The sequence below is a fragment of the Callionymus lyra genome, chromosome 2 (assembly GCF_982586985.1).
Source record: "Callionymus lyra chromosome 2, fCalLyr1.hap1.1, whole genome shotgun sequence".
In the NCBI taxonomy this organism is placed as follows: Eukaryota; Metazoa; Chordata; class Actinopteri; order Syngnathiformes; family Callionymidae; genus Callionymus; species Callionymus lyra.
Window position 1 is genome coordinate 17,668,956 of NC_141819.1, and position 17,840 is coordinate 17,686,795.

At 37.7% G+C, this 17,840-nt stretch overlaps 1 protein-coding gene across 1 annotated transcript in view; it reads left to right on the forward strand.

Annotated features, from left to right (window-relative positions):
* Positions 1-17,840, forward strand: part of snx29 (sorting nexin 29) — a 114,674-nt gene that overhangs the window by 79,150 nt on the left and 17,684 nt on the right. The window contains exon 19 of the mRNA XM_087783788.1: positions 14,543-14,683. Coding sequence (XP_087639914.1) covers positions 14,543-14,683 — 141 coding nt within the window. The remainder of the gene's footprint in view (positions 1-14,542; positions 14,684-17,840) is intronic.

Consider the following 17,840-nt stretch of genomic DNA (forward strand, 5'->3'; position numbering starts at 1 on the left):
ATATCTTGTGTAAATGCAAGAGGATCTCAGGAATGAATGAGCTTCTAAACTGTGTTCATTAATTTAGATATTAATCTGTTTTTCATCGTCACAACACCCTGTTTTGGTCATGTTCTTTCAGTTATTAAATGTGTTTTCTAGTGGCCTACGTTTTATGACGTATATGCCATATTGAGTAGATGTTTACTAGGAAATATTTTGTAAAAAATGATCTTCACATCATCCCGGATCCTCTTTGTTACTTGAAGCTAATTTAAAAAAGTTCTTAATACCTGCTTTAAAGACTACGTTGAGTGTCATTTATCTACCAACAGAAAAATAAAATGTATACAAAGTGAAAGATTATTTTATTGTTTTTACCAATATTATTTAAATTTGGTTGATATCCTATTAATATTGTTTTTTTGTATTATTATTAAATAATAATTGTTAAATAAAAATGTGCCTTATTTCAAGCCTTTCTACAATGAAGTTTACAAATGTGTAACATACAGGAACTTGGTGCTTTGTGCACTTTATAAGTAAAACATTTCCCAAGCTGATTTAACATAAATCATATGATTCACCAAGTCCCTCTAGCAGCGTGCCGTCCAGCCCGATCGTTGAAACAAAGACTAGCCCATATGGTCAATTGGATACTTCCTTTTCCAAGCGCTATATCCATCTAATGGCTCCCCATGGAAATCTTTCTGCTTGTAAGACCGGCTAATGGACGAGCAAGGTTACAGGAGTCATTGTATTTAACGTGAGGGAGTGTGCCGCGTGTGAACGCTGTGATGATAGGGAGGATCATAAGAGACCAGAGAAGGCAGCCCAGATTTTCATTCCCCTGCATGTTTTTACATGTGATACTGTGAGTTCTCGGTGAAGATATCGACCCAACACTCTTCTGGAATTGATTAGTTAATAACTTTTTTTTCTCTCGTAGCAAGCAGGTTTTATAGTAATATTAATAATAATAATAATAATGATTAAAATCCACCTGTCATTTCACTTTTACATTGATTCATCTCACCAGTCGCCTCAGTGACAATGATTCTGATGTTTATGCATGAAAGTTCAGAACATGCAAACCATTTAATTCCAGCCTGACACTGCAACATTTACCGTTTAATTAAAATGAAGAATTCAGTCAAGTTTTTTGTCTTTTTTTTGTTGGTGAAAGTTGATGTTTGTTTTCCTGCTGCTGAAATAAAAATAAATATATAAGATAACGTTGATAATTGAATCAAGATGTTCTCGAATCAGTCACATTTGCAGCAGAACCAATAGGAACTGAGCCAACACTTGGAACTTCATCAACTCATTCTACTGCACACTATGGCCACTTGATGGTGAAAAATTAAGGTGACTTTGAATCTATCATAAGTTTTAGGATATGCGTTCCTAGAATACATTTTTTAACTGTGTAGTGTGTATCTCTGTTGTATTGACTGACAAACGATAGTGGCCGGGGTTGAAGGGACATTTTTTTTTCCTTAAAAAAATAAAACAGGAATTAATAAAATGCAAAATTAAAATCCGTATAATATAGTACAGTATTTTATTCTTTTTTTAATAAATATATATCTAGGAATAATAAATTCAGAAAAAGTGCAAATTAAAGTAAGAAAAAAGTCTTGAATTAAGTCTTTATTTTGTCATATTATAGTACAACTAGGAATGAAATAAAAGGAAATTATTAGCTGCCAGAAACATTTGAAACTTTAATATGTCCTCTCTCTTTATGGTCTCGTGAAATACAGTCAAGTGGCTGCACTTAACCTGGGTCCTATTTGTTAAAAGAAGATGTTTGAAGTCACAATAAGTGACTTGGAAGTGTGAAGCAGGAGTCAAGTCAGGTTGTTGCAGCAGCAACTTTGTGGTTGGAATAAAAGCTCCAGACTCACCCAAAGATGAGTCCGCTTGATCCCAGCGCTGCCTCTGGGATCTTCGGGTTATTTAGTGTCTCATTCTTGGTTTTTCCTCTTGGTTTGGAGATTCTCAGAGTCTGGGAAATGAAACTCCCAGCAGAAGTGTGTGATCGTTAAAAACTCGTGAATCTTATAGATATTTAGATTTTTGCCTCAATCGTCCCATAATGATCAGGATAGTTAGTCTAGTGCAAGTGTGGATTTCAGACCATACATGTAGGAGGGTTCACTTGACCTTGACACCTTCACCCTTTGAATTAACCAGACAGGACAGGAGACACGTTGACCTGAGGGCACAATCAGAATCAGTCGGGTTTGTTTTCTGACGGCCTCATCCTTGATGGTTCATTGAGAGGAGCCGCGATGGCTGCCAGGGATCAGTGTCTCACTCCCACACCGAGAAAAGAGATAATAATGAGAGCGTCGTCACCGCCACTATGTCGGATGAATCACACACCGTTTTGTTCGGTTAAAAGAGTGTGCATACCCTTTTTCATTTAGCATGAAATGAAGGAAAGAAAGAGCGTTCCATCCTGGGTTGTCTCTGCCATCTTTACTTTATTTGTGCTATGGTGGATGAGACGGGAAATACATTTGAAAGTGTAAAAGCAGATGCCATGCCCCTTAGTTCAACATGTTCAACCCTCATAAAACACAATCACACAATTTCACCCCCATCTGTTTCCACTTCATCGAAGTTGTTATTGTAGCAAAAAAATGTTGATGTTTCATCCGAACAAACGCGGCGTCGTTAGTTTTTCCTTCTCAGGATGGTCCCCGCAGGCGTCGCTCCGACCTTTTTCTTCGCCGTCTCCTTTTTTCTTATTCTTCTGCTTAATATATGTGTGTTTACACCTTTGTCGCCTCTCTCTCGCTCCGCTCTCCGCCCTCCATCCATGATTGCAACCATGTCAGATTCTCGCGATGAGCACTCGGGCGCTCCATAAAAACACGACTGTTGCGTCAAATTGTCGTTGATCAGTATGGATGGGATGCGGCGGGAATGTAGTTCATGCAAATGTCAGTCTTAAAGCCTCGACTGCGTTAGATATTCATTAATTTCTCTGTATTATCATTCAATTCCTTATTCATGGACTTGTTTGTGTTGCATGTGTGTTCTTTGAATGACCACGTTGCTCGGGGAAATTTCTTCCTGTTATTTTCAATTGCAAAGCTCGGTTTGCGTCACTGCCTGGAAGTCCTCTGTCGGCATGTCTTTCGCAGGAGCAGCAGCTAGAGGAAGAAGTCGGAGGGTTTCCTGCTGGATCCTGCCGCTAGTGTAGGACTGTCAGCTGTTGCTGCTTATGATTCCAACTGGTTTTGGTCAAACTGTAGTTGGCTCTTCTTCAGGTGCTGAAGTGATCTCCTCCTTCCTAAATACACCTTTGATTTGTTTAGATTGCAACTATTTTGAGAAAAGGAAATGCAATTAAAGAGGAATAACTGGTTCAAATGTATTTTAACCTAAAAATATCTGCATTATAAGGAGGACATGGCGGGGACTACTGGATTACTGTATGTGCTGTTGAAATCCAAGTGCCTTTCATTGTTGGCTGAGCTGATTACTTCGCTGCGTAATTGGTGTCTATTTAGAAAACAATCAAGTGTACATAGTTATATAAACCTTTTAATATGTAAGAGATAATTATGTTTTGTTGCACACTGATGATGGTTATTATACTTATTGCATTATACAGTCCTAACAACAACTTCCCCGCTCATAACCGGGACATATATTTTCATAAAGACCATCAACTTTAGTGACCTTTTTTTTTAGTTCTACCGAGTGTGACCTGGACGTTTAAGTACCTACAGAAATAACCATCAAGATTGTAGATTAAAAAATGAACAGAATAAAGGAACTACTCTACATAAAATACCGACCATATGGTATATTCTGAAAATACATTTGAAAACTTATGGCCTTTTATTGGTTGCAGTGACATTGTACAGCACAATTAAAATTGACAGATTTTCTGTAATGACTCACAGTAGAATATCATTTTATTGATGTCTGTGTCTCAAATCACACACTTCTCCAAGTGCACTGCCTATACTGCAACAGTACCAAGAGACTTACACTGTAAGGCAGTTCAATACACTGTAAGTGCTCATATTTGGACAGGGTAGTACTGTCTCAAATCAAACACTGACACTACACACTTACAAGAAATGACTCGACAGCTTCTTCTTCTACTACTTTTTTAACGCAGATTTCAACTGAAAGTTGGAACATTATCGCCGACACTTGACAGCACTTTTCTACAATTGAAACAAGTTATTAAGTTGTGTTTCATTGTGTTATAATTGTTGTTTTGTGGTAAAATTAGTGTTTTCCTTTAGACATTTACGCCGGTATCTGCTCCGAAGACTCGTCATCCGTGACGTAGCTTCTGTTTAGCTTTAACTAAGTCACTAAGATCGCGGAGATCACTAAGGTTGGAAAGTGGCCATCGATCCACACTCAATTTTCTAACCATTTGAGTGCGCCAATTGAGCACAATTGCATTGTGCAACGGTGCAATAAAGATTTAAAAACATTTCAATTACATTATTCTGACACTAGAGTTGTTACTACTTAAAAAGGCAATGAACGTGTTGATTTTAGTTTTTCTTATATAGACCTTGGATCACTATTGTACTCATCAGGATGCGTCTGCCCACTGAAAACACTAACTGTTTTTCTGGAAATTAAATCTTGTTTACCATAACCATACCCAGTCTGCTGTGGTTGGTCAAACATCAAGGTTTAACGCCAACCTGGGAAGTCTCCACCTCTAAGGGGACTTGTTGTATAAACAAAGCGGGGCGTGATTAGACTGGCTGGAGGAGGAGTGAAACCATTATCATAATGGACTCAGCTCTCGTAACCTTTTGTTCGCTGAGATTTCAGATGGAGGAGAACTTTATAAAGTAATACCAAAAAAATGTAAGTAATGTCCGAAGTAAAAAAAAAAAATCATCTTAAATCTAGTGGTTCACACTGGATTATGTAAATAAAGGGGTCATTCTGTTGCATTCATAAATTAAAGAGAATTCAGTAACTGCACAGAAATCACTTGAGTAAATGTCCTGTCAATTGTTCTTGTTCTGAATCACCTTGTGTGTCTATATTCTTAGCTATAAATGTCTCCCATAACTGCATCCTACTGAGTTGTGTACAGATTTCCGAGGCTGCTCTGATCTTTTACCCACCGAATCAAGTTTCTCCTCTCGGCCATCTCAGTTTGAACCCCTTGATGGGAATTCAGAACTCGACCTGCTGCCGAAGGGCGGCCAGCGTCGAGGCCTACGATGACGTCCCGCTGAGGCTCTTCATCAGACCCCCTCTCCCTTAAAACCTTCAAAGGTGTGGTTCCCGGCTGGAGATTGCTCTGGCATGTGCCTGGTGGTCAGTCCTGTGGCGAGAGGAGGCGGAAATTGTGTTTCCCTTCAAGAGACTGTGTGGTGATCTCTGCCGTCGCCGCTCGACATACGATCAGATGATAAGCCGGATCAGCGCTTTCATATCTGACTAACCTAGCTGTGCTCTCTGTGCAGCTTTTGACTCGTAGTGCTGCTGAACCCACAGCACAAGAGTTGATGTTGATATAGCAAAGCCATGACTGGTTGTAGCTTGTAAGTTAAGGCAATGATACTGTGGTTGGTAATAGTTTCACAACTATCACGTCAACAGTAGCTGTTTGGTCACAAACCTCTTTTGTAGAAATGCCCTTTATTTCAGCAGAAGTTCATAAAAGGGAAAAAATAATCAAAAAATAAATTTAGTTTTTAAGGTTGTAGTTTCTCAACCAGGCTGTGGATTTGTTTTTTAATGCAGTATAAAAAAGGTTGTTGTTTTTTAGCCGGGTGTGTATGTGACTTTCACTCTTTCTGCAGCCGTCCTCAAGTGCACACTCGATGAAATGTGTTTTCTCTTTTTCGTACTTCATCATTGGCTTCACCTTTTTTGAACTGGATGTTGTTCCTCTGGGTTGGATCGCCTTATTCAAGGCCCTTAAACCAATACAATGCGATCGCAAAAAATAGAAATGAAACTTTTTTATTCTTAACTTTTATTTGCAGTAGTAACAAATTGCTGGTTATGAATAATCATCACTTCAACTTTTCCAATATGAACGATTAAATAAAGATTTTCTTTAAAAGAGTTTGATCGACTGCATTAAAATGAAGTTGCCGAAGTTATATTTAAATGAGCAAGAAATACCAGCTGCTTCCTGGGCTGTTCTCACATTTACACACTTATTGAAGCTATTGGTGTTTTCATCATCCGCCGTTTCCGTACGAACCCTTTTCTTACGATTCAAACAAGGTGAATAACAACGTGATGAGAATGCGATCACGTCGTGCACACGTTTAAGTGCTGGCACATGCTGAGGGGTTGCAGTGGAGTTCTTGAGAAGCTGAAGAACAAGTCAAGGGTAAAGTAATTGGAACTTTTATGGTGTCAGCATCTTCTACATAAACCACAGCCGGGGTGTAGGACACAAGAGAGGTGAACCCCTTTATTTTATCTGCACAGATAAATATCTCGGCTGAGCACAGGGAGCCATAAGCTCCGTGCATACAAGGGCCTCAGAATGGAAATTTGGAAACTGAAGGTAGAATTTATAGTGGCGTCCTATCAGATGAACACAGATCAGCAGCAACATTATTGCCCACTGGCTTATGTTGCGTCCCGCGATGCCAGGAATGCAGAACTGTGCTGTGGTCAGCTCCGGATAAAGCCGTTGGTCAAACGCTCGAAAGGATTCCGAGGAACACTGAGGAACAGAGATAAATATTATGGTCCAGTGAGCAGACAACAGTGGCTTCTTAAGCAGCCGTCCGTGCATGATTTGATATCCATCAAGTGTTGACGTCGTGGTTAGACTAAAGGAGCTCCTGAATCAAATTCATTAGACAGAGTGAAAGAGAGAAGCAATCTCTCCAGCAACATCATCTTTCACAAAAAAATCTGGGCACGCTGGAGTGCACGCGTACACTGTCAAAATATGGCTCTAGATGATATTTGTCTTTGTCCAACATCGAGAATAGAAGTTGATGGTTAGCGGGATACGAGGCCTGTGGTGAAGATTTCATCCAAGATTGAAATGGGACTTGGTGGCGGACAAAAGATTGTCAGAAATCCTCCAGCTTCTGAATGAAAATGCATTAGTTTGATGTTTGGTGGAGAGCACTTGCTGTGCTGCTGTGCTATTCAAAACTCAATCAATGTCTCACTTTTATTGTGTTGAAACGACTTCTTAGATTTGAGTGAAACATGGAGTCAAGTCATCTGTGTTTGTCACACATTTGAAACCAACCCTGAATAATCAGTTATTTCTTAATAAAAAAAACATTACGAAGCGACAATTTTTCCTCAAGATGGCGTTTTTCTGAGCAACAATGTCCTTCAGTCCAAGATGTGAATGCAAATTGAACGAAATCTAGGATCTGTTTATGTTAATGGTTAATTTGAATATGTTATTGAAATATATTCTTGTTTTGTCAAGTTATTGGATTGAGGATATATGAGGATATAAGTATAATCTTATATAAGATAAGATGTATTGCAATACTGTGGGATCAAGAAGATATTGGTAGTATTGCCTGCGCTCCTACCTACCACACAGTAAGATTGGGTGTATTTTGGTTTTAACCAAGTTATGCTCTAACATAATTATTTAAAGCTGATAAAGTCAACTGTATCCTCTCGTCCTCAGTCATCGCCAGGATCTCGCAAGATTTCATTGTTGCTATTGCTGCAGAGAACATACTGATTTCTGGAAGTTTAATTACAGCACAAAAATGAACAAACACAGTGAATATTTTCATTTTAATTGTAAATAGAAAAAAAAAATGAAATAGAAACTATAAAAGAAAACAAAACAAAAAGCTTCTGCGTGTCAAAAGCAATTCCTCTTTTTATTCAACGTAGATGCTTTTTCTCACCAGTCAGATCCTCAGCATTTTGCCGTCTTGTCGGATGTTGTTCAGAACAGAGGAGCACTTACTGTAGCAGAGAGACGTCAACACAGGGCTCACGACAAGCTCTCGTCTCACCTGTTTGTTGGAATGCCCTTCGGCTAAGATCCAGTTAAATGTCAAGCTTTGAAATGGCGGCAATTATCTTCTCTCAGACGCCGAAATCTTCCGCTCCGAACGCACTCAGGCGAGGGTTGGTTTCCTGCAGGTTCAAACGGATCTCAACCCTTGATGGGTGTTACGGAGCTTTTAAACCTCGTGCATGATTAGAAGCTTCCTGTTGCCCCTCAGCAGGCTCGGAGAACACACCGCTGCCATGACAGGCTAAGAAATCCAGCTTCATTGAAACCATAACTCTTTTTTTTAATGGAAACGTTGAGGTTTGATGTGTCCGTTTACAGCTTTTATTTGACGATTCACTCACTTTTAAAATATATAATTTGAAATTGAAGATGAGTGAGTTTTTTTTAATATCTAATGATGAAAAATTAATAACTGGGCTTTCAGATAACACAGAATATGATGTTACAAGAAAGTTAAAAAAACATTTTCATTTCAAAACTTTGGATGAGCAGCATTGAGGACCACAAAGTCAAATGATCAATTCCCTTCAAAAATAAAAGCCCTTCACTGACGTGCCGCTCCATCCACTTGTAAAGTCACCAGTGGAGATAATTGATAGTTATCGTTCCCTGATTTTATCAAATGCAGATGTTAATTTTCTGTCGTTTAATGTGTCGTTAATGATACCAATCTGTCAAAGAGTCATTTGTCATCTTAATCAATTACATCAAAACCATGTGGAAACACTGTCAGTTTTTTTATGAGTCGCTCTGCAGAATGTGAAGCAGTTTTTGAAATCGAATGAAATTTTAAAGAATTTGTGATTTGGGCTTTGTATTGGCAAGAATCTGACAACATAATACTTATCGCGATACATGTGTGACAATACGATATATTGCGATACTGTAGGAACAACGATATATATTTTTTTCTGTCTTTACAACAAAGAAATGAGCAAATACTTTCTCTCATCAAATGTGAAAGTGCTTGTAAGAAAGTGCGTCTCAAAATATTAATAACAAATGTAAACTTAAACTTAATTTTTTCACTTTAAACTTTGTTTTAAATCCAAACATCAGCTTTAAAAGCTGCTGGACTCTGGTGTATCATTTATTTTTCACTCATTGCTGCCATTTCGCCAGGTTTGTTGTTACTTTGGCACTGAGGACATGACGATTGTTGCCAACTAGTGGCCAGAGGTTTAATTGCACCACACAAGTGCATAAACTCCTTGAATATTTCAGTGCTTATTGTCAGATAAAACATCGAATGATTGTCTTTTATAAACACACTATTGAAATATAAGCCATACAATTACTTTGAATGAAATTTAAATGTTATTTCAAAGTAAAAAAAGAAGGAATAATAATAATAATATTTATAATCAATACATTGCTATCGATACAGTTTCAGGAATAAAAATATTGCATTATATCGATTACAACTAGAATGTACCCTGAAGATTATGAAGTAATTCGGACCGTATGTTTTTAATTAAAATTGGCAAAAAAGAGAATACTACAAGACAGTTTGTATTTTTGTAACACATTGACTGAGGTTGCTCTGACCCAGATCGAGTTACACACCATGTGTCCCATTTTTCTAAAAGTATCCTGGTTGTTTTCTTTCTCGTATTCTCATCGGTTTGGTTTCCATCGGCAACTGCAGGTTGAGTGTTTCTCTTTCCCTTGTATTGAGCTCTCTCTTAAAAGTCTCTTCACGAATGTTCCGATGACATTTTCCATGACTGTATTTCCTTCAATGTACCTGTCTCCGCTTCGGTTTTCTGCACTAATGTACTTCTCAAATCATTTTCTTTGAAGTTGGTGGGAATGAGTCTATTCAAAACGACTGGTTCACAAGCTGATCGTGGTTGCCTGGCAACAGCACAATAAGTACAACCAGCTTGTTCTTAACTCGAATGATTTTTCTGCTCTTAGGCTCTTCTCTGTTACACTTTAAGAGCTGCATGTGTTTGAGCTGTTGTGTTTTACACTGGTGTGTAATCTGCTGTGTTTGGATGCTTGTGTTATCCTGAAAGGAGAAGCACGTCTAGGCTCCAAATATAGTGCAACTGTCTGTCACTCACTTTATTTCCAGAGAAACAAAACGGTGAAAGACGGTGTACAAGGTTAGAATCCTGAAATGTCAACTGTATCTTTGTGTTGTCATTTTTGTCAGCAATCTTATTTCATTTTTCATGTTGTTTTTCTGCGCTTAATACTGAACTTGTTGTGTTTTATGTGTAACTGTGTTCTGCTGTCCATCCTCTCTTGAAAAAGAGATTTGAATCTCAATGACCTGGTTAATATGGGCATAAATACAAAAATAGAGTGTTTCCAGACACTGAAACGTTCATTCATCTCAGCAAAATTAAATAATGTAACAGATATTTCACCTGACCTTGAAATTTCTAAAATCTACAGTTAGTAATTTAATTGAGTCATTCAGTCTTTTCTTTTCTTTTTAACACTTTTTTCCTTATTGACCTACTGTATGGTATCCTAGCTACTTAGGGTGAGAGGCAGGTCATCCCATCACACTCACAACCCTTTACAATTTAGAGTAGAGTACTTAATCCACCTGTTTGTTTTTGGAGTGTGTGAGGTAACAAGATTGCCAAGACTAATAAAAGAGGGATCATAAGAACTCGACACATTTGCTTGTGAGTACTACTGTACTGTACTACAGTACTACTTTTAACCCTTGTGTTATCTCTGGGTCAAGGTGAACGACCTCCACCACTGCATATGTATTTATGGAAGCCAGGGAAGTCGTTCACTTAGACTCAGAGACAAAACAAAGTATACCACAAACACATTTGTTTTCGGGGCCTCAAAAACACAAGGGATAAATGTTCATCTGGCTCTACTCTTTTTTTTTTTTCAACAATGTATAATAAGACATTTTCCCAAATGCACAATTCTTTCTTTAACGTCGAGACACACTGAACAAACCTTTCCAAACATTTTCAAAATAAGAGCACCGAGAGAACTACTAGTTCTGCGTAAATCGAGTCACTAGACTCCACACTTCAACTGCTTTTCCACTAGTAATTAAAGGTTAACTTGCACTTCCTTTTTGATTCATTGAGGTCATGTTTCTATTAAAGCCAATTTCCCCTCCTTCTCCAGCTACTTGGATAACACCGGCGTGTTGTTTATCACAGTCAAGATTTCCCATCAACCCTCCACCGATAAACAACCATTTGTAGCTTATCTCTATGAAGATACTTTTAGTTAAGGATGGCGGTGCTGTAAACATTCCCAGATGCAACGGCATGTATGTCAAGCGAGATATCCGGGAGAGATAATAAAAGCTTGTCTGGAATGAGGCGGGAAGAAGGAGCTGTGTGTTTAATGTGTTGCCATAAATAAGTGTGTTGGGTGCGATAAGTGGATGTAGCGTTCCCCCTCCATATGTGAGCCTGCATCTGAAGTCTGAGAGACTGCAGACTGTATGCTAATGCGGCCATTAGTGTGTTATTTACTTTCTTTAAATACTCCTGTGTCTGTCTGTGGTGGGTTCATGCTTGTTTGTACTTCCCTAGGAGAAGAACGGTGTGACCCTGTTTCAAAAAGACGGATTCGAATGCATTGTTTTCAAATACATTTGAATTAAAAGTGTTGCTGGTTCACAGAGTTGAATAAAGTGATAGTCAAACTTGTTTTCTACTCGCCTTCAAGTCCAGTAACGGTTATTATTTTGAGACTAATCTGTTTTTTTTAATTAAAAGTTCATTTTATTGTAGCGACGAGAACTCCGTTGTCTTCATCTTCCTTCGAGACCCACTTTAAACATCCAAATACCTCCGTACCTCTCTTCTCTGATATTGATCTTGTATTGTCAGCCTCGACCAGAAAAGCTTAAATAAGTCTACATTTTAAAATCGTTTGAAGCGAAGTTTAAAGAATGACAAGCACGCGCTTCAAGAGTGCATACAGGCTACTGTCTACATTGGCACTCATGATATTTATCAGGAGTACTTCCTGTCTGTATTGCTTGTTATTATTTAAACTTCCAAACAAACTTAAGATATAGACTTGTTTAAGTTTTTTCCAGAAAAATTTCTCATGTCGAGGCTTCAATACAAGATGGACGTTACAGATGAGCATATGGAGGTATTTGGATGGTTCTAAGTGTCTTCTCGTTCAGACTATTGCAACACTTTGTTTTCATGTCTTAACAAGAAGGATCTGTCTCGCCTGCAGTTAATACAAAACTCTGCAGCTAGAATTCTGACCTGCTCTAGTAGAAGAACTCACATTTCTCCGATCCTTAAAACTCTTCACTGGCTGCCAGTTTCTTTCAGGATCAATATTAAAATTCTTACTTTCAGATCTATTCATGGTCAGACTCCTCCTTACATCAGTGATCCGATCCAGCCTTACACCCCAGCTCGGGCTCTAAGGTCTGTGGATCAGAATCTACTGATTGTCCACAGACTCTCTCAAGAATACTTTATTAGTTGTGCTTTTTCTTAATTTTCTTTGTCTCTATGTTGTCTTGGCCTTTTTAAAGCATGTATTTTAACTGTGCATCTTTTTTTTGATGTGTTAAATGATTTAATTGTTAAATCGCTTTGTGACCGTGGTCAATTACTTTTTGGACGAAGCAATTCATGAAGACAACTGAGCTCCTGTCGCTACATTAAAATCGAAAGAAGAACAGATTGCGCTGAAAATAATCCCAACCCTTAGAGGGTGAGTAGAAAATGAGCTAAAATTGAATTTTTGGGTGATCTATCAGTTTAATTTCCTTTAAAATATTCTGTGAATCTTGAGGATCAAGTGTCAGTTTTTCAAATCCCGCAGACGTCTTCTGCATGATGGAAAAGGTTAATGAGTCACTCGTGAAAATGCTTTCTAGCTCCAGTCCTCTCTACGTTCAGCACGATTCAGGTTGAATCAATCGCGTTCTCATGTCCTGGAATTAACTCTTCTTTTTTTAGGCAGGAAGTGAAGCATTTTGAAATTGAATTCTCAAAAGCCCTTTCTCTTTTCTCTCCCTCTCCCTCTGTGTTTTTCTGTGAAAATGGTTTTCCGCTGTCTTCCCCGTCTCTCTTTGTAATAGGCTCATCGTCCCTCGTCTCTTCCATCTTTCGTGAGTCTGAATAAAGCAGCTAATGGTGCATGGAAATGGCGTACGTCCATACGCACTTCCTCTGTTATGTGTTGAAAGAAAGAAACATGCACATTCACAGGGATGAGAGAAGGGAACGCCGTTAATCTCCCATCCGGTTATGTGCCTCTGGAAGTGAAGTGCTAAAAAATACATCAAAGATCCGTGTCCGGGCCATTGTCCGTAGACTTCTTCTCATTCTGGAAGCTTCTGCAACTTTTGATTCGCTGGGAATGTGGTCTCTACGTCAGGAAAACCGGGGATTGCAATCCTGTTACTGAAAGTAATATAAAGACATATTGAATTATAGTGTTGATTTATTACACTTTCTTCCATCCGTGAGTATTTTTTCTCATTCTCTCTGTGGATCCGCACCAGTTTATCACTGTCACTGATCCAGTAGTACCCTGTGATCTCCACTAGAGGATCCATTTAAAAGCAAATACAGTTTGCTGTGTGTTATTGGAAAGGGCTTGAGTGGAGGTGTGATGGATCTTCAATAATATGGAGGCATTAGTTTTTTAAGATGATACATCTGACCAATCAATGAACCTTGTAAAGAAAATATGGATGATGGGATTTGGATGCAAGAGATCCATAAAAGGTCTCGACAATGAATTTGCCTTTGAACACAAAAACACTTTTTTACTGAATTCAGTCTTGGGATGAGCTGTTTGATTGATGGTGATTTATCGTTTTTTAATAGCACTGAGTTTTGTTGTGGTGGCATTACAGAATATATGAAAAATAAAATAAAATGATATGAATGAAATAAAAAGAGATTAATTAAATAAAACACAACACATCTTAAATCCAAATTTGATTTTAATTCACTTAAATGTTTTGTGTACTTTTGTACTTGCTGCCATTTAAAAAAGGAACCTGTCATCTTTAATTAAAGCCTTGTTAATAATATCATTTGATTTATTACTTAACCATCTGACATTGCGCAAAAATGGAACCCTTTTCTCGTACCGCACGCATACAAAGTTAAATATGAAATGGACGGCTGCATAACATCATCTCAGAGGCCCCAAAATTGCCTTCTTGCCACAAGTTTTAAACCCGGATTTTGATCTTATATTCAGTTTGATTCGATGGTTTGACTGAAAATGACAACAATAAACACAGACAAGCGTGTTGTTGAATCAAAAGAAAACCTGAACGATAGTTGCACTACTTTTTTCAATGTGAATTAAACAAGCAACTGGGGGCAGATGAAAGTCCACATTTCCCTCCATTGTCGGTTTATCTCTGCTCTGGTACGACTTCAGAGCTGACTGTAGAGGAGAGTCCTGATGTGTCTCATAATGTTATCGCCCCCTTTGGTCGGACTAAGTGATAGGCAGTGGATTTTGCTCTTAGGTTGTTGGATATCAATGAATTAATGTTTCTTTAAACTCATTTTGTAGAAGCTTCAAGATGTTTCGTTTGCTTCTCCTGCTCACTCAAGGTTTTTTTTTTTCCTCCCCTGTCAGGTGTACATCCGTATCCTGGACAACGAGTGGAACGTATACAGACGATACACAGAGTTCCGAGAACTTCACAACCATCTCAGATCCCAGTTCCCACAAGTGGACACATTCAACTTCCCGCCGAAGAAAGCCATCGGGAATAAGGTGAGCAGCCGTGGACGGGATTGTCATGGAGAGACATTCCTTTGAAGAATCAAAAAGCTATTTCTGGGGATTCAGAATTCAAACAGAAAACAGTCTTTGCTGTATAATTCTTTAAACTGTATAAAATAATTAAAGCTGTTCAAGGTTTGAACATATCGCCTAATGGAACATCAGAAAATGATGCCGGGAATCAAACCCAGGACCTACTTTCCTTCTCTCTTTTATATAATAGTGACCTGAATTTCTTTCCTCTTTTCCTCAACTAATTTCAAAATATAGCGGTTAGTCGCGCACACACACGGCAGCACTAATGTGGCCACGATTGTCTCGTCGCCTCCTCTCCCCCTCCTCCTTCATCCCGTTCTCCTCGACTCTTTCCAACCTTTTTTCGGAGCTAATTTGGTTCTGACCTGGATTCACAGCCGGGGTGAATTTCATGCAGCCATGGCCTTGAGCTGTCGACCGGCCCCCCACTTTCACTCCCAACTAAAGTTTTAGGAGTGGAAACTAGATTAGTCAGTTGGGTCAGAGATACTGCTTTATATTTACTGTCGTCGTTGTTTGTTTTTATAAGGATATTGTAGTAGTAGCTGCTGTTAATGATATTATTGTTGTTGGTATTATCATCAATGCTATTAATATATTGTTTCATTTAATTATTGTTATATAACGCCATGGAAAACGAGCTACATTTTTTCCACTTGGACACGGTAACATACCCTTGTTCAATACAACCCACACCATGTTTTATGTTTGGTAGCAATACCAGGAGGTCCAACTTGAAATAACCGTGACTTTAATAGGCAGTTGGGCCTGAATAGATTGACTGCACTTTGTTCTTGTTTTATGAATCTATCGTCTGTTGCTGTGTGCTGGAAAAACAATCTCCCGAAGAAGGCCAATAAAGTTTATCTTTCTATCTATCTATCCATCCATGTGCTAGGCTACCCTACTAAAGCTTCAATGAGAAAGATTTTGATAGCTGGAATTCTTTATAAATCCATTTACTTTGTCTTTAAAATGTAGTCTCCTTTACTGTTTTAATGGTTTCATGTGGATTTCAATGTTTTTTTTTAAGCTAAATAAACCCTCCTAACATGTTTAGCTAACATATCTAAAGCTTGGTAGCATTGTTTCCTCTTATGATTTGTTTCTGTTTTATCTAAAATAACACTGAAAACTGGTGGAATATTGCTGTGATTAGCTATTTTAATCTACTCAGTTTATTTATCCAAGTTGTTTTTCTTTTGAACTAATTTAGATCCTGTTCGCAAACATGCTAGCAGTTTCTACTCAACTGGTTATGATATATTTATTGACTTATCACCAGCCTATAGTTGCATGTTAGTGTTATTTTTAGGTTTTTTGACCCAACATGTGAAAGGCAAACAGGAGCTACTAAAGTCGAGAGAAAGACTGTTTAAGCTGTCGCCGGATGTTCGCCATGCTTTGGATTAAATCCACCAGATATGTCTGACACCTGCACATGGGCTCATATCTCCATCATGCCATCCCATAATAACTTCATGAGCAGATTGCAGAGCTGTCTGTTCAAGTTGGTCTTTCTGTTGCATGAACCCTACACCGGAAGTCAGTGAAGGAGCTCCGGCGATTGATGTCTGTTCCCATGAATCACATGTTCCGTCAGGCCTAAGACGGACGTCATGTCCTGCAGGGAATGTATTTCTGCCTCAGAAGGAAGAGTCATTGGTTTAATAACATGTTTGTATTGTATCTTTATTTATAACCTCATATATAAACCACACATTCAGGCCATGTCGTGCATTTCTAACTCATGTCTGTGTTTAAATTGTTCTTCTTCATCTTCATCATCATCTTCATTATGATCTTTATCATCATCTTTGTTATCTTCTTCTTCATCATCCTCTTCTTTAGCATCTTCATTGTTATTTTCATCATAATCATCATCATCCTCTTTTTCCTAGTCATCCTCGTCATCACCTTTATTGTTATCTTCATCATGTTTATCATCATCTTCTTGTTAATCGTTGTCTTCGTCATTTTCGTCTTGGTCTTGGTCTTCATCTTCTTACTCTTCAAATTCATCATCGTGGTCGTCGTCGCCATCATCATCTTCATCATTTTCGTCATCTTCCTCATCTTAATCATCATCTTCATCATCATCATCATCATCATTTTCATAATAGTCATCATCATCATCTTTATCATTATCTTCCTTATCTTCCTCTTCACCATATTCTTCATATTCTTTAGCTTCATCTTCTTGATCACTCATCATCGTCTTCTTCCTCTTCAACTTCATCATGATCATCTTCATCATCTTTATCCTAATCATCATCATCATCTTCATCATCTTTATCTTAATCATCATGATCATCTTCATCATCTTTATCTTAATCATCATGATCATCTTCATCATGTTTATCTTAAACATCATAGTCATCTTCATCATCTTTATCTTAAACATCATGATCATCATCATCATCTTCATCATCTTTAAATTAATCATCATGATCATCTTCATCATCTTTATCTTAAACATAATAATCATCTTCATCATCTTTATCTTAAACATCATGATCATCATCTTCATCATCTTTATCTTAATCATCATGATCATTTTCATCATCTTTATCTTAATCATCATGATCATCTTCATCATGTTTATCTTAAACATCATAGTCATCATCATCATCTTTATCTTAATCATCATCATCATCTTCATCATCTTTATCTTAAACATCATGATCATCATTATCATCTTTATCTTAATCATCATGATCATCTTCATCATCTTTATCTTAAACATCATAATCATCTTTATCTTAAACATCATTATCATCTTCATCATCTTTATCTTAATCATCATGATCATCTTCATCATGTTTATCTTAAACATCATAATCATCTTCATCATCTTTATCTTAAACATCATAATCATCTTCATCATCTTTATCTTAATCATCATGATCATCTTCATCATCTTTATCTTAAACATCATTATCATCTTCATCATCTTTATCTTAATCATCATGATCATCTTCATCATCTTTATCTTAAACATCATAATCATCTTCATCATCTTTATCTTAAACATCATAATCATCTTCATCATCTTCATCTTAAATTAAATTAAAATCAGATGTTATAGCCAGTAGATGGAGTGTATACTTTT